The sequence below is a fragment of the Echinops telfairi genome, unplaced genomic scaffold (genome assembly GCF_000313985.2).
Source record: "Echinops telfairi isolate 266 unplaced genomic scaffold, ASM31398v2 ScPeMD7_11;HRSCAF=52, whole genome shotgun sequence".
NCBI lineage: Eukaryota > Metazoa > Chordata > Mammalia > Afrosoricida > Tenrecidae > Echinops > Echinops telfairi.
Genome location: NW_022103908.1, coordinates 10,561,729 through 10,589,431, shown reverse-complemented (window position 1 = coordinate 10,589,431; position 27,703 = coordinate 10,561,729). Strand labels below are relative to the sequence as shown.

Here is a 27,703-nt window from a genome sequence, read left to right as displayed (position 1 = left end):
AATAACTGCCTCCTTTGCCAGAGACCAGGACTGGATGGTGCCCTGCGACCATCAATGTACATTTGGTCACGATTTCAAATTCTAAAAACTCACCGAGACTTAGAAGTTGTTCCTTGCTTTTAAGAATGTTTCCTTTCCTTCTTAACTGCATGAGTCACACACAAATGAGTTCCTACTAAGTAATCAAATTACTTACACAAAATTAATCTTTTCAATGAGCAAATGCGTGCTCCATTTAAATGAACTTTGTTAGATCCCTGAAGTTGCTACCCTGTCACTATTTAAATGATGGATGTTCATTTGAATTTTTCCCATTACAAGTTCTATTCACCCCAGAAATAAAGTCTCATGACAGCAAATAGTTACGTACAAATGCAATTTTGTAAAAAATTATTAAAATGTGCTTAAAAGTAACAAATTGTATCACACTTCTCAGGCTGATAAGTGTTTGATCAGGCCTTTTAGTGGTAAAAAAGTAATGTAAGTCCTGCTCTTGGAGACAGCTATTTTCCATATTTCTTCTTTTTTCTCTCCGGTTCACTCATGTCCATGTCTGAAATATCAGTGCTTATTCCTGGAATCTGAAAATAAGCAATTGGAAAGAAATATGTGATTAAAAGCATCAGTATTATCTTCATTTTCCCTTCTCCACTGCCACTTTCAAATTTAAAAGGATGTAGAGTTAGGGAGGAAAAAAGAGGAATAAAGGTTTTGACACACCAAGCAACACTGAAAGTTAGCTTCGTCTCAGGATGTGAGAAGCACATCATTTGGGGAGTTTGTAGCTGTGACATTTAATCCCACCTCCAATTTATTCTAGTGACACAGAATGAACGAGGGTCATAGGTGTGTTGGAACGGAACAGATTCAGAACCAATGGTGAGACGCCTGCACTGTGTCTTAATCTTCAAAAGTGCGGATTTCAAAACTTAACGTGGCTATGTGGGAGGTCTGAAAGACCTCTCGTCTGGACAGGAAGGACATCAGAAGAAGCCCCAGCGCCTGGGATTCCAGGTTTCTTAAGATCAGTGAGAAAGAAAATAAGATCTACTCTGAAAACACCGGGCCTCCAGACCCCGTGTGGGATTCCATCTACTAGTAGCCACACGCACTTTATGGCCACATGGCTCTGCTTCACGAAACATGCACTGCTGTTTGTATAGACACGCACTTTATGGCCACATGGCTCTGCTTCACGAAACATGCACGGCTGTTTGTTCTATCAGGACCCCTGGTGGCGTAGTGGGTTACATAAGGGCTGCGATCTACAAGGTCTACAGTTCAAAACTCCCCCGCTCCTTGGGAGAAAAGGTGGGGTTTTTGACTTCCCCAAAGAGTTCCAGTCTTTGAAACTCACAAGGGGCAGGTCTACCCAATCCTATAGGGTCGCTATAGGATTGTGTTGGTCATCAGCTCGATGGCAGTGAGGGTGGGGGCGAGTTTGTCTCTTCATAACATGGACATTGTTGTGAGAACAACTTACCTGTGGCTCCACCAATGACATGCGGATTTTCTGATGCTGAAGATTAGATGAGTCTAACATGATTTTCACTTTAACTTTATCAAATATGTGGAACACTGTATCTTCTATTTTAAGGGAAGGAATCTAAAAAAAACACATTTTCATTCTTAATAGCTTTCATACATGTGAGGCTTTGCTCTAAACCTGTTTTATCTCACATGAATAAATATTAATATTGATAAACATCTTGATGCTCTTTTCAGTGTATTAAAATGGTAATCTACTAGGCTTACTTAGGTAAACATGGAAAAGTCCTGAAGAAGGACATCATGTTTGGTCAAAGAGGGCCGGCAAAAACAGAGGAAGCCCCTCAGTGAGGTGGACTGGAAGAAACAGCGGCTGCCGTGATGGGCCCAAACATAGGAGGCGTGCGGGGGGCGCAGGGCCCGGCAGTGGGGCATCCCACTGCACACAGAGAGGGTCCCTGGGAGCTGGATCTGACGTGATGGCACCAAAGTGCCATGTGTATAATTTCCGTTTTGCTATTAAAAAGATTCCGATTTGTAGTCCGTACACTGGGAATGTCCTCTTCAGGAACGTAGAGCAAAGTGAAGTGTGGGTCTGTGAGACACGCACTGAAGGACCGGAGGCTGAAATGAATTACGACAAGTCCTCACAGAGGCTGTCGTTCTAAGGGATCTGCCAGGGATCAGATACTGGAAATGAGTCACAAAACAGCCATTTCTTCCTTCCTTTCTTTCCAATAATCTGTTCACCTAGGGAAACACTTAGTCCTAGTTGACCTTAGAGGAGAAAACGACATGGTATAAATCAAGAACAGTAGGTACTGGGGTGGGGGTGGGGTGGCTTTAAACAGTTCATGGACAAATACAAGAAGAGAGCATGGGCTCGGTCCACGACCTTTCTGAAGCGCCCTCATCGGTACGTAGCAAGTTCACCGCAGTGAGAACGAGTAAAAACACTGGCTCAGCAGGCTTCCGACAGTCTTGATTTTCTGGCATGTGTTGAGAGACTGACTATACACTGCTACAGCACAGATAGTTTTAACTCTTTAGAGGTTCCACTCATGACTGGCAAAAGAAAAAGCTGCCCCTCCACCGCCACCCACCCAAGTAGACGGGTTAGCATACCACACCTCATCATCGTAGGTAAGCCGTGGCTTGGATTTGTCCTTCTCGTCAAAAAAGACTGTGCCTTCTAAGCCGTACTTCGGAATTAATACCACGATGGCATTCTTTCTTACAAATAAAATGTAAGCGTCCTCACTTACTATTCCTTTGCTTTTGAAAAATAACTGCAAAACAAAGTAAAACATGATTCCAAAGTCAAAGTATTTTGAAAGACAATTCTAAAAAGGAACCAAAGTTCACCTCCCTTGCATTTCGGATAAAAGGCCCATACCTGGGTATGAAAGGCTACTGACGCACGCTGGGCATACTGGGCCATTTTGTGGCGGAAATTGAGATTTTTACATATATCTGCCAGCTTGTGTTTGTCTGTCAGTTCTGGGTAAGTAGAGTCTGCTCCGATAGCCACAGCCAACAGCCGATGAACAATGATGTCTGCATATCTAAATACAAGAGAACCTTGATGTTAGCCTAGCAATACAATTTTTAAATTCAAAATTCACGATCTTTATCTCCTTAGTGTCACAAGGAAAACGAACCTTCTGATGGGTGAAGTAAAATGTGTGTATATCGGGGATGCTAAGCCGTAGTGATGAAAATCGTTATCCATTCCAGAGCAGAAGTAGACAGCTTGCATCATGCAGCGTGTGGCTAATATTCTTAACAGCGTGTTGAGATATGGGAAAGCTGGGCATTCCGCCTTGTCCAAAGAGTCCGCCAAAGACTTTGCCGTGTCTGTCCTAATTTCCAAATTCTGCAGGTAAAAAGGATGGAAAAGGCGTATTAGGTGTTTTCCAATTGAGCACATCGTATCTTCAAAATATAGCCAATCAGACTGAAAAAACATAGTCTTTCTGACCACATCACCAGTGCAGTTTTGGTGCTTTAACTGAAGGGAGTCAGGATGTTCTCTGATGTCTCCGTGGGAGAAAGGGATCGTGTTGGCAGGCGCGCTGCCTCCCACTCTAGCTTGTGTTGTCCCGTCTTTGGTGGGGTTAAAAAAAAACCCAAAGCAGGTGCAGATACTGGTATTTTTCTGCACGTTTTCCTTCTCTTTAAAGTAGAAGTAAAACCCAGGAACAAAACAAAATTGTCTAGGTCATTATGAATCAGTCAGAAAAATGTCCCTCATTCATTTGGTCCTACATCAAATAAGACTAAGTCAAAAATTCTTGATTACTTTACATGCCCAAGTCTTGGGAAGAAGGGAGGCAGAGAGAGAAAATCACTCAATTTCCACTATCAGCTGAGGAAAGGAGTAAGACGCTGACTTTGCTTTGGCAGGGGAAGCAAGAATAGTCCCACCATGAAGGTCTGAACCCTTTTCACAGATCAACACTGCCCCATTAGAATACAGTTCTGAAAGTGAATACCGCCCCTTCCGGATCTCGTCGGGGCTGGAAAACAGGCCTGAACCAATGATTCGGAGAAAAGCAAGATAGGCGACTGTGCCTAGTAAAAGTCAGTGAACTCATTCTCAGCCAAACACTAAGCATCTCTGAGGGGAACAGGAACATGGCTCAAGTTTCAGCCAAACAAGAGAGACATCTACAATAGTATTGTATATGATAACACCAATGACCTTAGAATAATCAACACTTTGCAATCAAGAGGGCAGCATTTTGGACAAAGTTTCAAAGGGTTCGGAGAGAAAGGAGTTGAGGGGGAAACCCAGGAAGGAGGTGGAGTGAGTGGTGCTGTGTTAATGGGGGCAGCAGTAAATGAGATGAAGTAAAACATCTATGAGCTGTTGGGTATAAACCGGATTTATCTGCTCTGTAAACCTTCCTTCAATTGACACAATAAAAAAGCTAAAAAATGTCGATGAGTTAGCTACAGCGAAGGCTGCAAGGAGTTGGGAAAATGGAGCACTTTCTATGGTTTTCCTTCTCCTCTGCATCTAGCACATACATTTCTTTCTGGAGGACATGATATAAAGAAGGCTTGAGCTGGAGCTTAGGAGAAACAGAACAGACAGCTTGTAAATCTTTGAAGTCAGTCCATTGACAGAAGCCATGAAGCAATAGGCATAAAGGCCACAGGTAAAGGTAAAGAACGTTGGAAGAGCTTGTTATTTCCAGGATACTGCAAATCATTCTGTCTGGGACATCTGGCTCTAGCAGAAAGTGTTCTTAGGTGAGGTACGAATAGCATTAAAACATTTTATTGAATGGAGTGATTTTAATGAGGGCAGAAATGACCTTAATCAAAGTAATAAAGTCTTTTGACTTGTGAACATAAACTATTTCAACGCAATGAGTAGATCATAACAAAAATCGAGATGCTTTTTTAAACAAGGAACTCACCTTGGACTTTGCTGCCTTCACAAGAATTTCATAATTTGACGGAGGGGGAGCAGGGTGTTTTCGAAGCAAAGCATGTTCAGAAAATTCTTCATGAATTTTTTTTGCCACAGAAATATTGGCAAGCAACATGAATTCTTCCACCATTGAGTTTGTTTCTCTACCAAGGGAAAACATACGCAATAAGGAAAGAGAATTTCAGACTGCTAGATTTTTTTTCTATTCAAGGACCTTCTTACAAACAAGCTAATGCAAGCATCTCCCATACAACCATGTTTGTATGCAGAAGTGTGTGTTTTTAATGATTGAGGCCCCTTTCTTTTCTCTGCTACAATGCTATCTATTACTAATATGTCATTGCATCTCAGGCTGGAAGAGGCTTTTTCCAATTGGTATGCAAAAACAGAAACTTTACTAATGCTCTACAACATAAACAATTTCACTTTAAAAAAAAATGGAACAAATACAAAGACAAACTTGTTTTACTTTAAATCAAGAAATAAAATTACTAAAGAGAATTAAAAGTCATGTAAAGTCATATCAATTTTGGCTTAATATATAAATTTAAAGTGTGATTTGGGTGACAGTTTACAAGAAAAATTAGCATATATACTCAAGTTTAAGCCAACCCAAATATCAGCCAAGGCACCTAATTTTTACACAAAAACTGCATTAAAATGTGCTGAAAACTCAGCTTATCTACAAGTATATGCGGTAGTTTTCCATTTAAAATTTCATGCACATTTTTTTGACATTAGATTCACTTTTCACCCTTGGTTGTCTAGTAGAAACGTGAAAATGCATGCTTGGATTAAGAATTACCTTGTATGAAAAGAATCAGGCGTAAAACTGATTTCACCCAAAGTATTCTTGCTTCCTGAATGTTATGACCAATAAAATAACAGCAATAGACAAAATCTAAAGGTTCATCACATCCAGTTACACAGGTACGGTCACCTATCACATCTCGCAGGAAAGCTGAGGCGCACTCATACACAGGATCAACTCTAACTCAGACGACCCTCTAAGGCAGAACAGAACTGCCCCACGGGGCTTCCAGAGCCATAATCTTTCAGGAGCCTGACTGCTACCTCTCTCTCCTGAGGAGCAGACCTGTAGTCAAACCACTGACCTTTCAATGAGCAGTTAATATGCTTAACCACTATCTAGCCGGGATCCTTAAATTGAGGCACAGCGAAGCCACGTAACTTGTCCAGATCCCAAGCTTTGCCCAGTCTGCCTTCAAAGCAGAGGGTCTTGATCATTTTCCTATCCTACCACAGTACAGCCTAGACTAAATACTTTAGCAATTAAATCAGAGCCAGCTTCTTTTGCTTACCATAATGTTACTAGTCAAGTTCTAATATATCATCCATTAAGACAAACCAACACAAATTGGTAATTTTCTACTATAATTCTGATGTTAAGTTTTATATACTGGGGGTGTCAAAAGGTTCACGGATAAACTTCTTTATCTTTTAATTTCATTTTTTTCTAACAAACTTTTTAAGTCTCTCTTGGGGGGTAAGAGAACCCTTGAAAACGAGTGCATGTTTCCAAGTCTGTATATTTTGTGAGCCAGACTATCTATGGAAAGCATATTTTATGAAAAACAGGCATTTGGGAAACAAGTAGGCTTTATCTGTTAGTATATAACCACACATTACATTTATAATCCCAATCTCATCTGCTGCACATCACAGTAATGGCATACCTAAGTTCCTTTGTCTGCAGATCTATAGGATCATGAGTTTCACTGTCCATGTGGAATCGGACTTCCGGGGAAGAAAGAGTTAACGCCCTAAATAAAACATAAGAAGGGTAAATTAGCGAAGCTAGCCAATATAAAAAGAACTGTGGAAATGATGTTGTTTTAAATAGAAAATGACCCAGAAGGATGAAGTACCAGTTGTTCTTGTGAAGGCGGTATGACCCGCTGCTGCGTTTGACATTCTACTTTTACGAACAGCTAACATTTCACAGACCTCAAATGCCTTCATGGGGCCACAAAATAATACAACAAACAGCTTAGCCCCGCAAAACTGTACTACTTCTCAGTCGAAGTAGCTTCTGTACCCAAGCTGATGTTTTTATTGAGCTACAAGAGTTTGTAATCACTATTAACACTAAAAGTGGAGGTCAGACTTTTTTATATACCAATGAAAATAATGTGCAGGGTTGAGGGCAGAGGGAAAGTGGTCCCTGTGGAGCAGTAACACCAGGAGATTCACCCAAAAGCATCTTCCCTGCAGATTCCACCGACAGAAAGCTGGCTTCTACACCACTGTCACTGTCATGAATACTGAGAGCTGTAGATATTGAAGGCTGTGCATTAGATAAAGCACTATGCTAATAAGTGCTTTCTATCTGTGGTTCACTTAATGAGTTGGCAAGTTCTCTTGGGAAAAGCAAATTCCCCTACAGCAAGACTAATAAGCCTCTTCCGCTGGTACTGTTTTCAACTTTTCAGGTCAGCACCACATCAACCTAAGAATTTTAGTGAGGCTGGACACATTACAGAGACAGACAAACAGTAGAGGCAAAGACGGACCTGAGATGGGGAAAACTAAATGAATGTTTCAGTTTCCTTGTTCCTGAACCCTTCACCTCTACTAAAAGGGCTGCAGACGGAATTCTAGAGAATTCTAGACTTCTCAATCTCACCAACAAACCCTTCTTCTAGTCTTACTGTACTTTAACACAACTTTCCATATCAGATCTCATGTTCAGTCATATATGTTGACCTAAAGAACAACGAATCTGTATTTTGGTCTTTTTCGTCAGAGGATATTTAAAACATTCTGTTCACCCACAAGTAGTACAGTGAAGCCTGGGAGAGCTGGGAATCGGCAGGATTGCCTTGTCAGGCTCCAACATTATTTTTATACAAACATTCTTCTGATGTCCAGTATAGATGGTAAACCTTCAATAAACAATAAATTGAATAATGTACCAACTCATGTGTCACAAATATGTCTCTTCATACAATCTAAAGAGTACCTTTGATCATACTTGAACCACACAAAAGCAAAGTTTAAAAAAGTCTGAGTCAGCAACAGAGCCTGGATTTTGAATATTTAAAAAAAAATCCAATGATGCTCATCAGACTGCTGTGGAAATGGCAACTTTGGGTAACAGTTTTGCTCTTGATTTGATAACTCTGACTGTATCTAAATAATCCTTATGTAATTCAAACCTGCAGAGTTAGGCTCCTGTGAATAATGCCCAGGAGAATCAGGAGTGGAGATGGGACAGGACGCTAGATCAGTGTTTCCTAAGGTGGGTGACACTGTCCGCGGGGGGTCACTGGAATGATCGAGGGGGAGCTGACAAAGCACCCACGTAATGCTTTATCCTGGATAATGGGCTAGAGCACAAAATCTTTTAATTGCCAGAGGCGCACTGAATAATTCCCCCCCGCCCCCCAGAAAAGAATAGTAAGCTAAATAAATTTGTAAACCCCTTATCCAGAATTAACACCATCCAATGGAACCCTAAGAAGTGGGGGAAAGGTTTTATATCAATACTGCCAGTATGGTAGCCACTCTCCACATGGGGTCATTGGCCATCAGACACGTGACTACTGCAACCAAGGAAGCGAGTTGTTTGGGTTTCTTTAATCTAAACAGTCACACATTCTGAATGAAAACCACTGTAGTCACTAACTGCTTAAGCCACCAGGAGAGCGATTAACACTGGAAAGATTGATTGCCTCTGATAAATTTGTTTGGTTACTTCAAAAAGTTTGAGTTGGTACTATTTTTAGGTTTTTGTAATTAGGTAGGCAAATACCATGATAAAAACTAGCTAAAAGATCCAACGCTGCCAATGGCTACCAGATCTTTGGGAAGGTAAATGAAACACCCTTTGTTTACGAAAGAAAGTGGGTAGAGGAAAGATGTGCATCATCTACACGGCTTTGAACAACTGAAAGCCAGCGTACTAAGTTCACTGAGACCAGAAACAGTCCACAGACAAGTCTTAGGGACGTCTGACTTGCTGTGTTTCTTCAAGACACTTCATGCAAACACATCTGTTTTCAGGACAACAAAGAACAAGGACAGAATTCCCAAACAAAAATCAGCTCAAAATTAAGATGCTCATATTTAAATGGCAGCTAGAAGAAATTGGATATCTCCATTTAAAAAAAATCTTTTTCAGTCAGTTAAATAATTCCTAACTGTCCATGATAAAGCTTCTAGATTATCTAAACACTTTTAAAATGATCTTCATACAATGATGAATGAACTGAATGATACATGAATTACAAATGATAAATGAATTAAGTCATCCAAATGGTTATTTTAATATGTACCCTTTTTCGATTCTCTGCTTTTTCAAAATTTTCGCTAGTCTATTGAGCCCACGGAGACTGGTGGTAATGTCGTCATTCATGGTTGCAGAATCGATCCTCATCTGAGCTTCAGCATACGTAAGAGAAGCCTCAAAGAGAAACCATAGGATAATAAAACCCTGATTAATGACAAAACTGGCTTACTGTGCTCTTATCCTTTCACAACATAGAATTCGTAATTACAGAAAACCTAAAGTTAGTAACAAAAGAAGAATTCGGAGCTTTGTAATTTATACGTCACACCTATCATTTCTGGTCCATTAACTCTTCTAGGAAGCATTTGCCACACCAGCAAACTTAGGTTAAAACAAAGTAAAATGACAGCTAGTGAACAAATTGTTTAAGCTTTATTTACCTTCATGCTCCAGTTAATGTATAAATATTTAGGTCAGGCTAAAATACAACAAGAAGGCAAGTTAGAGCCATTCTTTCATAACAATTGTAAATGGAAATCCATTGTACCTTAATCAGTACAAAAGCTATTGTATTCCTAAAAATAAGTACGTACAAAATTATACACTTTATAATTGAAGGAATTTAAAGCAATGTTCAGTGAAAAATAATCCAAACCCACAAACGGCTGCTTCTGTTTCTGGCACATGGAAAAATAACTTTTAAAAATAGCTTCAGAATTAAAAAACAAACAAAAAAATCAGGAACAGCCAAAGAAAGTTAGAAAATGCTTAGGTCCTATTAGATTCCTGCGAGGACCAGTAACTGGGCTTTCCTTCTTTAAAAAAACGAGCCCTGGTGGCACAGTGGGTATTTGAGCTGCTAACTGCAAGGACAGCAGTACAAACCCACCAGCTGCTCTGGGGAGGAAGCAGCTGTCTACTCCCATAAAGCCTGATAGTCTCAGAAACTCAAAGGGGAAGGCCTACCCTGTTCTATAACGTCATTTGGGGCTAGATTCGGCTCGATGGAAATTAGGATTTTTTTTCCTTTTCTCAAAAAGGTTTTATGTTATGTTCACACAATTGGGTTTTTTTTAAATATAGTTTTGTTTGATCAAGTCTGAAGAGATAGTAAGCTCATTCTCAATTTTAAGCACATCTTGAAAGGCTTAAGCCATTCACATATCATTATCGAAGTCCAAACCATTAGTTGATCAGAATAGAAGAATATTAACAAAAAAGAAAAAGTATTTAAGAATAAGGATCACTTGAAGAAAGGGGGTTTGGCAAAGTCAGAAGAAGATTTAAGGCCCAAAAAAGAGCAAGGGAGTCTAGGGGAGAAATACTAAAAAGGAAGAGAAAACCCGACAGGCTCCATTCTGTCTGAACTTAGACCTTGGACTAATTTTACCGGAACCCAGCTATGATTTACGTAAGATTGTTCAGATTGTATAAGACAAAGAAAATGGTGTATACCCTGACTTTTAAAACACTAACCATTTAAAAGCTGATACAGGTTCAAATTTGGGACCAGAGTATTAGGTCCTTACAAGTACATAAGTCTTCTGTTTCTGACTAGAAGATTGACAACTGACCCTGGAAGTGACTTTTGAATAATACCAAGAATCAATCAGACACGTGATAAAAGCAGACTTTGCAGCCAACAATGGTATAAACAAAATCACTTCACTTAATGAGCCCAGCTTTTTCAAAACAATTGAGAACACATTTTGATGTACCTAAGGCTCTAACAAACAAAAATTAATCATTGAACAAACCTTTGAATTAATGACACTTTTGGTAAACCTTGTTTTTAAGATTTCAGCCTTATGATTCATTTCCCAAATACATGAAAATGCTAGTCTGTGGGAGGAAAATAGAAAATAGTTACTTGTTAATGGAAATCAGTTAAAGAAACACATATAATGTTCTTATGAAAGAATTTGCATAGATACCTGTCCACATTACATCTTAAGGAACACAAGTTAGAGCTCAGCAGTTCAGGAACCATGTCAATCCGCTGTAACAGATAAAAATATAGCTCAGAATGCATAGTTATAGGTATATTTGCATTAGAAGTTTTCAAACAGTATTTAGTTATAGAGAGTATTATGATTTTTATAAACAAGAAAACTGAATAAATGCAACAGCCTGTTTCCAAAAACAAAAAACACACACACACACAAAAAAAACTATCATAGAAGGTAAGAAAACTGGACTTAGCAGTGAGTGCGTTTTACTTTTATGTCTACACTTACAGCCTTGCTGTCCTGTGAAAATCTAAAATTTCTGGTCTGTGTAATAATTTGTGCTAGATAATAGCCACAAGTCCTCCTTATTTCTACCATTGGATTTTTTCCCAATGCTTACTACATGATGTTTCAAAAATAATCAAAAGGAGAGACACTTAATTTTTATACAACTTAGACAATGAATCTGAAACATTAAAATTAACCCTCCTCTCTAGCTATAAAATTCGTCTACATTTATGGGAATCAAACTAAGGAATAATAAAAATAAGCTGAAGCAGAATAGATTCATGACTTAAACTTTATAAAAAATAGAAAATATATTTTAGCTAGTTATCCATACACAGTGAGTAACAAACTAAACAATTTATATCAGCATCTACCTGTTTCTTGGTCAACCTAGTAGCAAAAAAGACATTGCAATTATTTTTTTATTGACGAAAGACCATTCTAGGTATTCCTTTTACCAATCTCAAAGCATGACTGTTCAAATTTCAAGTGTCCATGATAATTAATACAAATTAGCTATGCACAATTAGCATGAGTTAGCAAGTTTTACAAATTACTGAAAATACTGAGACTATTCTTTTCTCTGAAAATTTTCTTAAAAAATTTTTTTCTTATTGAAAATAAAAGTATATGCAAAAGAGAAGTATATGCATATACAAAGTTCGGGTCATGGTTTTACAGACTAAGTAACATGTTCAGTGCTCTGTTCTACCTGCCAGTTCCCTACAGAGAGCCTGGGGTCTTTAAGAGCTTGCAAGGGGCCATCCAAGGCACACAGCAACTGATCTCTATCTCCCTGGAGCAAGTGAGGAAGACGGAGGGTGAAAAGCCAGTGGATGGAATGGAGTGTGGCTATTTGCCTCCAGGAACCACTGCCTCCTCTGCTGTGAGACCAGAATTAGATGGTGCTGGTGCTCCATTCACATTACTGAATGTTTTATTCAACAATTCTATTAAAGAATCCTGGTCAAAAGGGGGAAATAAAGAACAAAATTTCAAATTCTCATATACTCCAGATTTCGGGAGCCACAAAGGCTGAATGAACTCCTGAAACTACTGCCCTGAGATCTTTAAGCCTTAAACCAAAATCATGCTCTGGAGGCATCTTAAGCCAATCAATAGCTTAGCTGCATTAGAATTAATGTGTACTATGAGTACTATTGTCCTTTTAAGATCTACCTATACGTTATCAAATTGACCACTGCAATTTGAATTATTAAGTTGGGACCTTAGGGCCCAGTGAGTTGATGTTAATGTGGGAGGAACAATACAGTATTAAGTTTTTAAAAAAGTAAAAAGTATTAAGATTCCAACTGAAATCCAACACTTACCTTTTCACAAAGATACACTGTTGTTCCTCTTCTCGCTGATTCTTGATCCAAAGCGTTTCCTGGCCGAATAAAATGGCTCACATCAGCAATGTGAACACCAACCTGAAAAATAAAAGGATGGCAGAATGTTTAATGGGTAAACGTATAAACCAGAGTTTTAGCGAAAAGACATTTTTCTAAAATAGAAATAGACTTAGTCACATCTACGATTTCTGTCTTTGACAAATGCCTCTCCATTTCTGCAGTGGCAACTAGCTACATCAGGCTCACGTGTTCTCAAACAGAAGTTATATACTTATCCAAAAGAAAGGAACTACAAAAGCAGAATTATATTTATTTTTGCTTTTCCTCAGTTATTTTTTGCTTCCCTCTTCACTCAACCTATTAGGTGCCTTTGCTCTAGTGCAGGGGTCCTCAAACTACAGCCCACGGGCCACATGCGGACCGCCGAGGACATGTATCCGGCCCGCCAGGTGTTTTTGTCCCGTTTTGTTTTTTTACTTCAAAATAGGTTATGTGCAGTGTGCACAGGAATTTGTTCAGTTTTGTTTTTTTAAACTATAGTCCGGCCCTCCAACGGGTCTGAGAGACAGTGAACTGGCCCCCTGTTTAAAAAGTTTGAGGACCCCTGCTCTAGTGATTTACTTTTTGCCTTTTACCCTTGGGAGCTATCCGGGAATGATTCTAGGGAAGCAGAACTATATCCCGATAGTAGAGTCAATACAATACAAATACCTCCAAATTTCCATTTTTAAGTTCCCTACAATGTAGAGCATCATCTATGTCCGTACATCCTGGTGGGTCCACACTACACACGCAAAGATGCCTCAGGTCTTCTCGGTTCTTCATGTCCTAGGAGAGGTCAGGTCACAAAGAAATGCACAATCACTCTGAAAACAGTATGCAACAGGGCTCTCGGGAACTCAGTGGTATCTATTTATAAAGAAGCTACCTATTTCCTTCATAAGAATCACACACAATCATCTGCCAACTCTTGGAAGATTTTTGATGCTTGAGAATTCTGACATATCCTACACATCCCCTTCCTAAAAACTTGCTCTTCCAATAGAAAGGCAAATTGTTTTCTATGGTCCTCAGAGAGGGTTCCAACTCTAAGACCAAGCTCACTGCCTTCCATTCAAGTCTGACTCATAGCGACCCTACAGGACTAGGTAGAAGTCCCCCAGTGGGTTTCCAAGATTGTAATCCTTTACAGGAGTGGAAAGCCTCGTCTTTCTCCCACGGAGATGCTGGTAGTTTTGAACTGCTGACCTTCAGTTTAGCAGCCCAACACGTAACCAACACACCACCAAGGTTCCTTTCAAAAAGCTATACCCAGCTAAATGCAGAGGGGTATATAAACAAGGAGGTTTCTACATATCCAAAAGCCCACATTGAACCTAAACAAGCACATGTTAATGGACAAAGTCACTAAGCATTGACTTACATTTTCAGTAATGCTCCAGGGCATTTTGGGCAGGAAGCTGAGAACAGCCTGAGAGAAAGCCTGATGGGGAACATCATGCTCAAGTAGCAAAACTTCTGTTTCAGTTTCTTTATCTCCAGCATCACCCAGATTTCTCACGAAGTGTCCCTGAAATCAAAACGTATTCTTAGAAAGGTATACTTTACAGTTTTCGGTTTGTCAATTTATGTTTCTCTTTAAATCAAATAAACAATTTAAGTCAAATAAATTTGATCACTCTAAAATATCTCAATATTTCCCTACTTTTTCTTAAAACTGACGTGTCAGTAACTTACAGCGAAAGATGACTGAGCCATTCAAATCATTTATCATGGACCCTTCATGAAGATTCAGTCCTTTAATCACAAAATCCATTGGCATTCAGTAAATTCAGTCCACAGCTGTTATTCTTTCCTCATCGGAAATATTGTGCTCTTAAAAAAGAAAGAAGTACCACCCATCACCCCCCATAACACACAGAAATGAAGCAAGAAGTTCTGACCCAGTGTGGCACCAGGTATACACTGTCTCCAGAAATGAATTTTGGCTTCACTCACTAGCTTGAAAATTTAATTTTTGACCATGCTTATATCAGAAAAGTATAAGCCATGTTGAAGAAGTGGGACAGCACCCAGGTATAAAAAGTAAGGAAAAGACTGAAGAGTTTGTGTTTTCACTGGGCCTATGTGTGGTGGGGTTTCTTGAAGCTGCTCTGTGCCCAATCCCATTGCACCAGGGCCAGGCAGACAGGGCTGTAGCAGAGCCGTCCCAGCCCCAGTCTGCTCAGGCAATGACTGGGCAGGGAGGGTACCTGGCCGCACAGGCCTCCCAAGTGGTCAGTTCGAATTGTGTTATCTGAGCAAGTGACACATGCCCTCTGTACACCTATGGCTTTCAGGCCCACCCAGTAGTGTTCACACAGGTAGGAAGTCCAGGAGGCTGAACAGTATCCAGTCAGCCAAACAAGAGGGCAGATGGCACAATACTATGGCCCTTCTCTTTACTTGCCCCTAGTGGCATAATCTGAGGTGTGCAGACCCAAGCACCTCCTGGACTGAGACTCACAGCACAACCAACCCCTATTTCTGAAGCAGAAAAATGATTTCTTCCTACCCTGAAAAAACAGTCTACAGAGCACAGAAGGAACCCTGCAGGAGGAGGCGCTGTTTTGGAAACTCAAAAGCAGGCTGGTGAGGATCTGTTGCTGAGAGCCAGGCCTCTACAGCAACAAGCAGAGACTTACCATGAAATCCACTGCACATGAAAACAATAATAAAAGGAACGTGAAGCTAGCTGTCTTGTTGCCACTGCATCAATGCTGACACATAGCGACCCTCAATGGGTTTCTGAGACTGTAACTGGTTACGGGAGTAGAAAGCCCAGTCTTTCCTCTGTGGAGCTGCTGGTGTTTCAAACTGCTGACCACACGGATGAAATAAACAATGGTACAGCAAACAAACGGGTCGCATGGTATTCAACAAGGTATAACACACAGGCATTTGAAAATAAAATCTAAAAAACGCAGGAATCACAAAGCATCTATGTCCTGTTATTTTAAAGTTTAAAATGTGTTTCAAATACAAAACCAAGCAACGAAGCACACTGTTACTGAGTCAATTCCAATTCATAGCAGTCCTACAGGACAGAACAGACAGCTGCTGTCGGGTTACTTAGACATTAAAACTTTATGAAAGCAGAAGCCAACTTTATTCCCAAATATTTTAATAGAGCATCCTAAAATAAAAGTAACGCTCCAAGCTCACATTTGGGTATCTGGAATTTTTGGGCCAACCATCGACAGCAACAATGATTCTCCTTCCTTCTAAGGCAGAAGCCTGTCTGGTTTCGATACGAATTCGAGGGATTCTCTTGTCAGCAGGAGTAAAGAGATGTCTTCTTGACTAGGGAAAATAAGGAAAAGAAGCTCATGGGAGTTAAGAAAACAGAACAAAATACCCTGGGAGTGAGAACAACAAGGTTTGGTTGCATTTTATAGCATTCTTGATGAGACAGCAACAGGTTCCTCACGTACCTCCTTAATGTCAGACCTGGACAGCATGCCACAATACGGTCTCCAGTTCCTTTTGATGATGCCCACAACTCTCCCCGTGGGCTTCAGCATGCTTTCGTTCACAGCTTTCGTCTTAAGCTGAGATCGAAAGAAAAAAATCTTCAGTTACTGTTGTTGTTTTTCAAAACTGTGAGCCAATCTCCAGCATGAGAATATGGATATGGACATTAATACATGCAAGTATTATGTATGCATATGTATGCAAATTATGACACAACACTGAAGAATCCTGACGCTTCAAAATTCTAGAGAAGACCATACCCATCTATTCTCTATAGACCCACACCAACGAAGCAAGGCACAAACATTTTAAGACCAAAACAACTGTAACCAAAGAAAGACGTTGGAGTTTATTCAACTCCTTTCAGTTTTGATCATGAGGATTTAGTGACAAAAATAAACACATCACCTCAAAGTAAAGGCTTTAAGGTATTATGACTACTTTGTGCTACTTAGTACTTGATGGCAACGAGCGAGAACCTACTTTGTACTTGTCAGATGTGTGTGCTCATAGGTTAGAAGCGTTCTGTTAGACTTTAACAATTGATTTAAAAAAGAAATGGATCTTTAAAAGTCCTTCCTCACTGAAAATAAAAACCTGAATAATGCTTATTTCTAGAAATAATCAGAACTTTGTAATATTGTACCTCTCTTCCACTCTCCCATGCTCTGGGGAGTCTCCCATGGAAAATGTTATAATAAAATAGCAGAGTAATGAATAGAATTGATGGAAAAACAACTGCCAATTTCAAATATTTGTACTATTCTTGTAATGAAAACCATGGGATATAATAAGGTCTTAAATGGAAGATTTTTTTAGCTGAGAACTGAGAATATTCTCTTCATAATAAGGAAGAAACTATAAGCCACAACTTATAAGGGCCCAGAAGTACATCTAAGAGAATTTTTTAAGAGTGCATAAAAACATTTCCTGAAATTTTAAGTTGGTAATTACTTAAGATCTCACAAATCAGTTAATGTATACATACTTTTGTATAAATGTATGGTTTGCTTCTTAAGTTGAGAATCTTTTGGTATTTAAATCCATTTACTTAACTCATTTCAAGATAAATTATGGTTATTAAAAAACCCTATGACATTAAGCCTTTTCCAAGTGGTCATGCTAACCAAGATCATAAGGCTCTATTTTGATAGATCTCAAGAAGGACACCGGCTCAGTCTCCTACCAGGTTCTCTTTCTCCTCTTCCCTCTCCGCGTCCTCCTCTGTTGGACCCTCATCGTGTAACACCACAGAAGAAGGTGCCACCCACAGACTCTTGGGTAAAAGCTCCACAGCCACGATATCTTCATGAATAGCTCGGTTTAAGTTTTTAAGTCCTTGTAAGATTATCTGAAGAAAACAGTACATGGCACATGCTCAAATATTTTCAATGGCAAAATAATAATGAAAGTTCAATGAACTAAGTTTCTATGTGCTCTGATACCTATGTGCCACCGTTTTCTCATCAGCAAAAGTCAACGAGAGAGATCAGGGTTCACGAAATATGGGTTGTATTTAAGGTTCCACTGTACTTACAAGAACACAAGAAAAATTATTTCACTTGTCTAAATGTCAGGGTCCTCATTGGCAAAATGAAAACCAGAGCACCTACTTTTATGGGCTGCATTGAAAATGAAGAACATAGGCCTTAAAACAGAAGAGCACTCAGCATATAATGAGCACTCCAAAATTTGGTAGCTATTTGCTTTAAATTGTATGGATAACTAGGGAGCAATTATATGCTGTGCAAATGACGCTGACCATTATCAGTTATAATAGAAGCATAAAATATAAGTCATAAATTAGAAGCATTCATTTTTTACTATTTGATTGACCCCAGGTTCAAAGAACTTTCTACCATAAAGTTTTCCAAAAAATTTTTTTTTACTCTTATTAATCTCTGAATGCCTATAACCGTCCATAAAGACTTTTGAGATTATAGATTGAGAAGCTGAATATCAGTTCTCTTACAAATTCTTAATACGTATTAAAGAAGATAGTGAACAAAACCATATTCACTGGGTAAGGAACTTAACTCCCCACTTGCCTCTTTGTTTTCTTCATCGTCTCCATGCACCCAGACAGTAGCTTCTAAGTAGTTTTCCCTACTGGCTCTAAATGTCCCTTGAAGGTATGCACCAGATTTGATGCCTTGTTGCAGCTTGCTTAAGGGGAGATGCTCTGAAAAGATGATTCTTCCACTCTCTATCTCTTTCTGTAAAACAAGCACACCAAAAGGTGCAGGTCAGTCGGTCTTCTGTACACTCATAGACAGCTATTACCATTACCAGGGAGTGATAAAACGCCTACACTGGCGGCAAACCCATCTCAGCATGGCAGAAATAACTACGAATCTGAGAGAACATAGGTATGAGAAATGTTTCCGATTCTTAGGGCAACTTACACAAATATTCACATTTTTAAAATGACACCGAGGAATTGAGGCACAGAGGTGTTTGTAAGAAACTGCGCGTGTCCCTCCATCCATCCCCCTGAGAGCGGGGCCATCAACGGAGCAGGTAGAGGCAGAGACGCTCATCGGAAGCCTCAGTTCATTGAGGAGAAGGGGCTACTTACTGAGTGTCCTAAATAAAACAACTGTACTTTCCCCTGGCCATTTGAAATAAGGATAGACATGGATGTGGGTTGGGAACCGCTGTAGATCCACAATACTCCATGCAATTCTTAGAGACCTGGAGATCCAAAATCCGGCCTGCGTGGCTACTTTTATTTCTTTCCTGGTTCCCCACCCTCATTGCCAACCTTTTAAAGTGATGTCACACTTTCTCCCTTTCAGGGCTTCACGGCGTTTCTCCCACACGCTCACTTGAAGACCTCAATCCTTCTACCGAGGAGAGAAAACAAGCTGCAGAACACTACTGTCTTTCTTTTTAATCATTTTCTTGGGGGCTCATACAACTCTTATCACAATCCATACAGACATCAATTGTATAAAGCACATTTGAACATTCATTGCCCTCATCATTCTCAAAACATTTGCTCTCAACTTAAGCCCATGGCATCAGCTCCTAATTTTCCTCCTCCCTCATGGACCCTTGATAATTTATAAATTATTATTTTGTCATATCTTGCCCTGTCTGACGTCTCCCTTCACCCACTTTTCTGTTGTCCATCCCCCAGGGAGGAGGTCACATGTAGACCCCTTTCCAACCTACCCTCACTCTACGCTCCCAGTATCGCCCCTCACACCACTGGTCCTGAAGGGATCATCCTCCCTGGATTCTCTGTGTTTGCAGTTCCTGTCTGTACCAGTGTACATCCTCTGGTCTAGCCAGATTAAGGTAGAATTGGGATCATGATAGTGGGGGAGGAGGAAGCATTTAGGAACTACAGGAAAGTTATATGTTTCATCATTGCTACATCACACCCTGACTGGCTCATCTGCTCCCCTAGACCCTTCTGTAAGGGGATGTCCAGTGGCCTACAAATGGGCTTTGGGTCTCCACTCCGCACTCCCCCCAACATTGTCTTTCTACCACTGAAGCTGTCTGTGCTTACAGATCTACCCAAACCTCAGCATTGCACACCCCCTGCAACAAGGAATATGTATGCAGGGAACACTATCTCTACTCTCCTTAAGAATTTTATCCTGCAATTACCTTCTCTCACACACATACAAACTCTCTCCTACTTTAACACTCCCACCATTATAATCACTTAAAAAATGAAAACAAACCAAAACCAGCTGCTGTCAAGTTGACTCACTTATCCTGTGTATTTTAGGGTAGAACTGTGCTCCAATGGGTTTCCAATGGCTACAATCTTTGGAAGTAGACTCTAGACTCTTCCAAAGGTCCTCTGGGTGATGGGACCACCAGCCTTTCCTTTGGTAGCCTTGTGCTTAACCACTCGGCCCCCAGAGCCTCTCAACTTACTACAAATAAAATTTGGATCCCTTTCTAGACATTTGGCCTGATCATCTGGTTCCAAATGCCACAAAACCATTGTCTACAGCTTCTGTGTGCCTACTTTATTCTCATTCTCTCCAGTCTTCCCACTGACTGAAACTTTTACTGGCAAACCATTAGTAGATTGCCTTGGCAAATGGGGTGGTGTATTCCACATCTTAGCAGTTGAAAAAAAATCAATCATGGCCTCCCTGAGACAATTTAACATCACGGTTTCTGTCTGTCCCTGGTAGCACCGTCTTCATTTACTCTACTCTGTTCCTCATCTGCATGTGTTGAAACATCCCATGGCTCAATTCAAGGCCCTCTGCTTTCCTCTATCTGGTTTACTCCTGTCATTTAGTTCCATCTTAAAACCAAACAAAACCATTCTCTCTTGACCGGCCTCCCCTCCCATTCACCAGTCTGTCTTTCTTCTTTCCATCACGGCAGAACTACTCATAGTATTACAACACTGTCTCTGAATTCTCACTGCTCACTCTTCCAGTTCCTTCCCCCGCCATCCCATCAAATCTACTTTTGATAGGACTTTCCCAGTGCTACTGCCAACTGTCATTCTCAGCCCTCATTCACTTGAGCTATCTGGAACACTTGACCAAGACGGCCACCCCTTCCTCCATTCTACTCTTAGCTTTCTTCTTATTTATTTTATCTCTGTCACGGGTTCCTCCTGATGTTTTTGACTTCATGTGGCTCAGTTTTGGAGCCTTCCTCTTCTCCATCCACACTCACTCCCTGGGGATCAGGGCTCGGTGACCTTCAGTCAATGACCCACCTGGCCCACCACTAGTATTTGTTAAATACAGTTGTACTGAAACACAGCCATGCTTGTGTTACTTCTGTCAATGACTGCTTGACTCTAGCCCTTTCCAGAAGAAGCTTGCCTGGGTGAAAATATATATACCTTATGCCTGACAATGGACTTACTGCTGGAATATACAAAGAATTCTTACAAATCAAAAAGACATAGCCACATTAAAAAAGGATTAAAGGTCTTGGATAACAAAGTAAAACAAACGTCATACAATTGGCCAATTAAACAGGCAATTCTGCTCAGGATCTTATCATTAGAGAAACTCCAACTCAAATCACAGTGGGATATCACTTCACAGCCAGCAGGACAGTGAGAATAAAAAAGACAAGTGATTGCAAGAATGTGGAGAAACTGGAACCCTCACACATGACTGGTGGGAATGTAAACGGAGCTGGTCACTTTCACTCATTCAACAAAGAAAACCACCACCGGATGACAGACCCCACTCAAGCTGCTGGGGCTAGTTCATTCAGTGAATAACAGCTTCTTGGAAAATCAGCTCTGAAGAAGGACATGTTGGCAAGTCTACTGTAGGCACTCCGATTTGTAATCCAGCCGTTAATTTGTTTAGGCAAACTGATACAGATTGAACTGTGTCTTCCAAAAGGTTAAAATGAACTTCTAAATCCTTGCACTTGTGATGGTGATCAGATGAGCATTAGAGTGGCTTTTGCTATGGTAATGAGTCCATACTAGAGACTCTTAGTGGTAACCCTTTATTTAGGACAGAGTAGACTGGGGTCTAGAACTTCTGAGTAGCCTCAAAGAAAGGAGCAGAGTAGAAACAAAGGCACACAGCTCTGTAGCTCTGTAGGCAGCCACCTCCCGGCCAAGGCAGGCCAATACTGCCTGCTCAGGGCTGCCAAAGCTGGAAGGGACAGGAATGACTTTCTCCTGAAAGCCCTTCAAAACCAAGGCGCTCTGGGTGTCATGAGTAAAGCATTCAACTGCTGTCTGAGAAGTCAGAGGTTTGAACCAGACAGCAGCTCCCTGGCACAAAGATGAGGCAGTCTGCTTCCTAAAGAATTCAGTACTACAGAGTCTCTGGGAGTGGGAACTGACCTGATGGATGGCAAGGGGCTTAGGTTTTATCTCCAAATCTGTGATAAGCGAAAACACTGCTCTTTAAACCTACTTATCTGTGGTATTTTTGTCACTGGAGCATGAGGTAACTAACAATATTTTGGTTTTTAAATTTGGTAACTATAAAGTCAAAAATATCCTAAAAATTAAAAAATATATATTTTCACTTTTCAAAAGCAAAATGAAACAGACTCAAACATACCCCTTCTTCAGACAAACAGGCCAGACGATCAATGAGCTCAGGGTTAGCAGTTAGGCTCTTTACATATTCTTCACCTGAAAAAAATGACAGTCTCAAGAAATGCCGGTTTAGCAACCCCATCCCACCCATCCTTATGAAATAATTCGGGTACTCTTGTGTGTGACAAGATATTACTTGGGGTAAGCAGGAGACCCGTGATGCCATCATGGCTAATCAGAAGCAATGGGGCAAGCCTATCTCTGAGCTTTTGTTGCTAAGTCAAATCCAGGTGGTGCACAGAGGTGATGATTAAAAACTGCAAAAATGTCAAAGGCAGTTATTCATAACTATGCAAATACCTGTACTAGTTGAGTGAACATCTGGCCATGGTTCTGAAGAGGAGTTTAATAAGCACTTGCAAACATTCACTAACAACTTCTACATTTACTTACAAGTGAAAGCCGGTATCCCTTCTTCTATGGCTTTCTCTTTGTTTTTTCTGTCATTTGTTATGAAGATAACTTGCAGCTGACTGTCTTCTGATAGTTTTTTCAAGTGTTCGTTGTACCATTTGACGGCTACTCGAATAGCTCTGTCATTTCTGTCATTCGCATTTTCTCCCTTTTCTTGTTCAACATAGGTTTCTCTAAATGTAAGGAAATGGAAGAAAAATAAATAAAAGGTAAACAACAAATAGAAACAGAGATACTTTAAAAATTCTAGGACATAAATGCCTGACAACCGCTGAACTTGAATAAGGAGCCACAAACCAAGGAAGGCCAAGAAATGCCCAGAGCTATAAGGAGTTAAAAAAGACAAGGGATTCCTTTTTTCTGAAATTCAAACCTCTGATACACTACATTACTCCTCTTTAAAGGCATCTATTTGTGGTATTTTTGTTACTGGTGTGCAAGGTAACAAAGACACTGATCAATAGATATTCTAACTTTTAAATTTGTTAACTATAAGCCTATGGTGAAGTGAAATTTCTTAATATGGTTCTCTTATTCATGTCTCTATGAGTTGGCACAGAATCCGTGGGTACAATTGAGTCTGTTCGGACCCATATTGACCATATGCACAACAGAACATAACACTGTCTGATCCCTCATTGAGGGCTTCCTCTCTTTACCAGGCTTGATGTCTTTCTCTGACTCATCTCTCCTGAAAATGTGTCCGAAGTACGTAAGGCAAAGTCTTGCCATACTTGCCTCTACGGAACACTCTGGCCATGCTTCTTCCAATTCCCACTAAGTGATTGAGTGGATTTTGCAAATAGGGTGTGTGAAATACTATAGGGGGTTGTTTTAGTTACCACTCCCCTATGTATGAGAACAAGGCATCTCAGAAGGAGGGAAAAAGAATTCCTGGAGCCATCAAGGAAGATCCACCAGGGGAGCACCTTCTCTAGAGATCCTGCCTGAATTTAGGAAGGCAGCTAAGGCCTTGTCACTAGAGACCAGAAGGCTGCCCTCAAAGGCTGTGTGAGTGCAGTGAGGCTCACAGGCAGTATCTTCTGCACCAAACCAAACTCACGGCCATCGAGTCAATTCTGACTTCCAGTGACCCTGTACGACAGGGTAGACCTGCCGCTGTGAGTTTCCCAGAGGTAACTGTAGAAAGCCTATCTTTCTCCTATAGAGAGGCTGGTGCTTTCAAACTATGAACCTTGGAGTTAGCAGTTCAAAGCATAGCCACTGCTCCACCAGCTCCTTCTTCTGCACAGCCTGCGGCAATTACACAAAGTACTTCCCTAAATTTAGCCAATTTCATAGTTCTCTGACATTTAATCGAATTGCTACCCACCTGTGGTGCTCATTAGTGAACGTATAGAAGTGTTTCTCCTGATGACTGGCCACATCTCTGATTCGTTTGTACACCGGGGCACTACGATTTCTCACTTCGTGGAGAACGGTTTGTAACACAATGACATTCCTGATGGCCGGGTCCTCCAGAACATCAATCTTAAAAAAGAAAAGAACGGGAAAGTTACTTTTATAAAACTACATTAAGTCACACGTTGTTTGATCGAACACAAAACCCATTCAGCGGACAAACACCGATTAGGCATGCACACAGGAGCAGTTTTGCTGTAGGAAAAGTGATAATGGCCTTTCCACCGTTCGGGACTAGTAAAGAAGGGTAGGAGATAAGCAGATCGAATGGAAAACTCGGTAGAATTAAGTCCGTTCATAAAGAAATACGTCGGCCCACAAGGCTGCCCTTCCTGGACACTTACAAGCTGCCTGGGGTCGCAGGCCGAAAGCTAGAGAAGCCCTGGTCTCGGGCCTCTAGACGTTAATATCTACGGCAAAGAGACACCAAGGGTTAGAGTAGTGCATGTCCATACTTCTCACGACCCAAGGACTGAAAAATGACGGGACATGAAACAGCTAGGACACGGGAGGCGTGACTCCTGGTCACTCTCGCCTCTCCCTGGGCGTCGGACGGCACCCACATGCCCTGCCCGGGGGCCCCGTTCTCCTATCTGCCACCAGAAGGGTGGCTCGCCCTAGCCCCGCCGGCCAGCGTACCTGATGCAGCAGCACGTTGGTGTCCGGCAGCAGGTAGTGCGGCAGCGGACAGAGGCTGCTGGCCGGGTCCCGGGGCTGGGGCTCGAGGGCCGGCCCCTCCTGCGCCCCGCTGCACGCTGCGCAGCCGGCCGCCCCGCAGCCGATGTCGTCGCGCAGGTAGTGCTCGCGCACGACCTTCATCACGCCGCCAGCTCGCGTCTTCTTTAAGAAGGTCTTGGACTTGAGCATTTTGACACCGCGCGCGGACCGCCGAACTTGGGTAGCGCTCTTCCGGAAAAAAAAGTCTGTGAGGGATCTGCTGGCACCACCACCTTGCCTCAACCCGAAATTCCCAGCTGCCCACTCCAGGAGGCGGTTCAAGGCCGCCGGCGGGGGAACGCCGCGATTCCCATTGGTCGGCTCCTTAGTAGTGCTTGAGGATTGGGCGGCGGCGAAGAGTGGGCGGGGCTATTATTTGTTACCGCCCTTTTCTGGGAGGGGGCCGGTCTTGGACTCTAGTACCCAGCATGCATTGCTTGCGGAACATCATTGGCCCTGGGAAAGTCGAGTTCCGGCGGCGTGAGCATGGACTCGCCTTCTCTTCCGTTTTCTCCCGGGCTTTGGAAGGGTTGTCTTGGTGACGGGTCCTAACGGTCTCCAGTTTGGAGAGCTAAGGGGCTGCATTCTGGGTTGCAAATTGGAAGCGCTTTCGCCTCCTCGAAGTGTCAGGGGGTGGCGGCCGGTCCGACCTTCGACGTGGAGAAATTGGAGCCCTGCAGGTAGCTGGCGGCGACCGTTCGCTTCCCCCTTTGTCCTTTCCAGTGCAGAGCAAATAATTGTCCGATCCTGCCAAATGCGGGGCTGCTGCTTCTACCGGAGTCCTATGTAGTCCCGGAGATGTTCCTGCCTGTATTTCACCTTTGCTTCCCGCTTTCCCGTTAGAAGAAAGGTGGCCAGTCCTACGGAAGTTCGTGCCCTTCCCCAGCACACTTCTTTACTGACTTAGGGACAACTTGAAAGCTGTAATATAGTAACGTGTAGTACTAAAACATAGGAATGGCAAACATTCTTAGGATACTTGAGTGTTTTTTCTTCCAACTTCTTGTTTTCATGTGGGACCTGATTAGTATATATAAAAACAAATTTTTGTCACTGTGTTTCCCTATGTTGTTTATCCATTGATGTCCATTTGCCTGTAGTTAAAACGGAAACTTAACTTTGACATTCAGGGTCTTCCACCGCCTTAGCCAGACGTTCTTGAAGGTTTTATGTGTGCATTTGTGGTTAGAGAGTGAGAGAAGTCACTACTCCAGTTCTCAAAAGATTTACCCCAAGGGAACAACACTACCTTCTGCTGTTGATTTATACTACCTATAGCTCGACAGCGACCTCCATCGCTGCATGCCCCGCAGCCCCGCAGCCCCGCAGCCCCGCCTTTTCACTGTTGTTCGGGGCTGTGGAGTCTGTACCCACTCAAAACAACTGTATGTGCAGCAGAAATCCTAACTGTAAAGCCTTCCCCTGACCAGCTCAGAAGAGGCCTCTTCTCTTTCATCCCCCACTGCCTTAATCAGTAAAATTCTTGGATAATAATGATCTAGGGCTTATCCTTTATCTTGGCAAGTGTATATTTGTTTGTTTGTTGTTCCTGTAGGAATCCTTTCTGTGCCCAGGAACTGGGCTTTTTATTGACCAAAGTGTTACAAACCATAATAGGATTTAATGAGTATATGTTCTGAGCACTCATTTGCTCTAATAATCTGGCCTCAATATGGGATCTTCCTGATGGCCTTGGGAATCCTTAGTATTACTTTATTATGATCACTTTGTATTCTACTGAATGTTTGAGTACATTTAATGTTTTTTTGTTTTTTCATCCACTGAAAGTTTCATCCACTAAAATTGATTTTCAGAGACAAAAACGGACCTATGATAAAAAAATGTCTCGAAAAATTCCAAAGGAGTCCAAAAAAGTGAACATCTCTAGTTCTTTGGAATCTGAAGACATTAGTTTGGAAACAACGATACCTACAGATGATATTTCCTCGTCAGAAGAAAGAGATGGTAAAGTCAAAATCACAAGACAGCTAATTGAGCGGAAAGAATTACTTCATAATATTCAGTTACTGAAAATAGAGCTGTCCCAGAAAAATATGATGATCGACAACTTGAAAATGGATTATCTTACAAAGGTAAGATCCACAGGAAATGTTTGTTATCTGTGTGCTTTCTTTGGAGTCCTAGTGACATAGTAGTTATGCTTTGGTCTGCGAGCCAAAAGGTCAGTAGTTCGAAACTACCCGCTGCTCCTCAGGAGAAAAACAGGGCTTTGGACTCCTGTAAACAGAAACTCTTGGGGGAAGTTCTTCCTTGTCCTATGGGGTTGCTATGAGTCAGCATTAACTTGATGGCAGTGAGTTTGATTCTAGTATGTTTTCTTGAGCTGCTGACTCCAAGGTCAGTGGTGTAAATCCACCAGCTGCTTCTTGGGAGAAAGATGAGGCTGTCTACTTCCATAAAGACTTAGAGCCTTAGAAACAATATTCCCATATTGTTCCAAGGGGTCAGAATCAACTGGATGGCATGGATGTCATCTGGAATAGATGTGATGGCAGTGAGTTTAGGTTTCTTTGGTTTGGCATTGACTTCATTAAGGGTCTCCACTGGCACAGTGGTTAAAACACTTGGCTACCAACTAAAAGGCCAGCAGTGCCAACCCACCAGCCACTCTGTGGGACAAAGATGTGTCCGTCTGCTTCAGTAAAGATTGAGAGCCTCTGAGACCCTATGAAACCATTGAATCCACAGGAGTTTCGTTTAGGTGTACATATTAAAATTTAGCTTTGTAATTGGATGAATATTTCTGCTTACCAAATAAAGAGTCCTGAAAAAAAA

General features: G+C 41.4%; 2 protein-coding genes across 3 annotated transcripts in view; one reads left to right on the top strand and one right to left on the bottom strand.

Moving 5' to 3' along the window:
• Window positions 1-373: 373 nt before the first annotated feature.
• Window positions 374-25,117, bottom strand: DIS3 (DIS3 homolog, exosome endoribonuclease and 3'-5' exoribonuclease). Its single transcript, XM_004711255.2, has 21 exons — window positions 24,830-25,117; window positions 24,102-24,259; window positions 22,748-22,941; window positions 22,317-22,390; window positions 18,336-18,503; window positions 17,474-17,638; window positions 16,248-16,364; window positions 15,979-16,116; window positions 14,198-14,344; window positions 13,486-13,602; window positions 12,751-12,852; window positions 11,117-11,181; window positions 10,940-11,024; window positions 9,229-9,356; window positions 6,628-6,714; window positions 4,917-5,073; window positions 3,150-3,364; window positions 2,885-3,053; window positions 2,619-2,777; window positions 1,484-1,606; window positions 374-581 (listed from the first exon to the last, which is right to left on the bottom strand). The coding sequence occupies exons 1-21, from the start codon at window positions 25,055-25,057 to the stop codon at window positions 504-506; spliced, it is 2,874 nt and encodes a 957-aa protein (XP_004711312.1). The 5' UTR covers window positions 25,058-25,117; the 3' UTR covers window positions 374-503.
• Window positions 25,118-25,411: 294 nt separating this feature from the next.
• The window catches only part of PIBF1 (progesterone immunomodulatory binding factor 1), a 295,171-nt gene continuing 292,879 nt past the window's right edge, over window positions 25,412-27,703 (top strand). The window contains exons 1-2 of one of the 2 annotated variants that reach the window (XM_045287163.1): window positions 25,412-25,587; window positions 26,722-27,000. In XM_045287163.1, the coding sequence (XP_045143098.1) occupies window positions 26,749-27,000 (252 nt within the window). In that variant the 5' untranslated portion in view covers window positions 25,412-25,587; window positions 26,722-26,748. Of the gene's footprint in view, window positions 25,588-26,695; window positions 27,001-27,703 lie in introns of both variants that reach the window. The other variant, XM_045287164.1, reaches the window with a different exon arrangement.

Coding starts and splice junctions, on each gene's coding strand:
- DIS3 (XM_004711255.2), bottom strand. CDS start 25,057: ATGCTCAAGTCCAAGACCTTCTTAAAGAAGACGCGAGCTGGCGGCGTG. Junction 22,391..22,747: donor AGGGATACCGGCTTTCACTT/GTAAGTAAATGT, acceptor CATTTTTTTCAG/GTGAAGAATATGTAAAGAGC. Junction 3,054..3,149: donor TTTACTTCACCCATCAGAAG/GTTCGTTTTCCT, acceptor TCTTGTATTTAG/ATATGCAGACATCATTGTTC.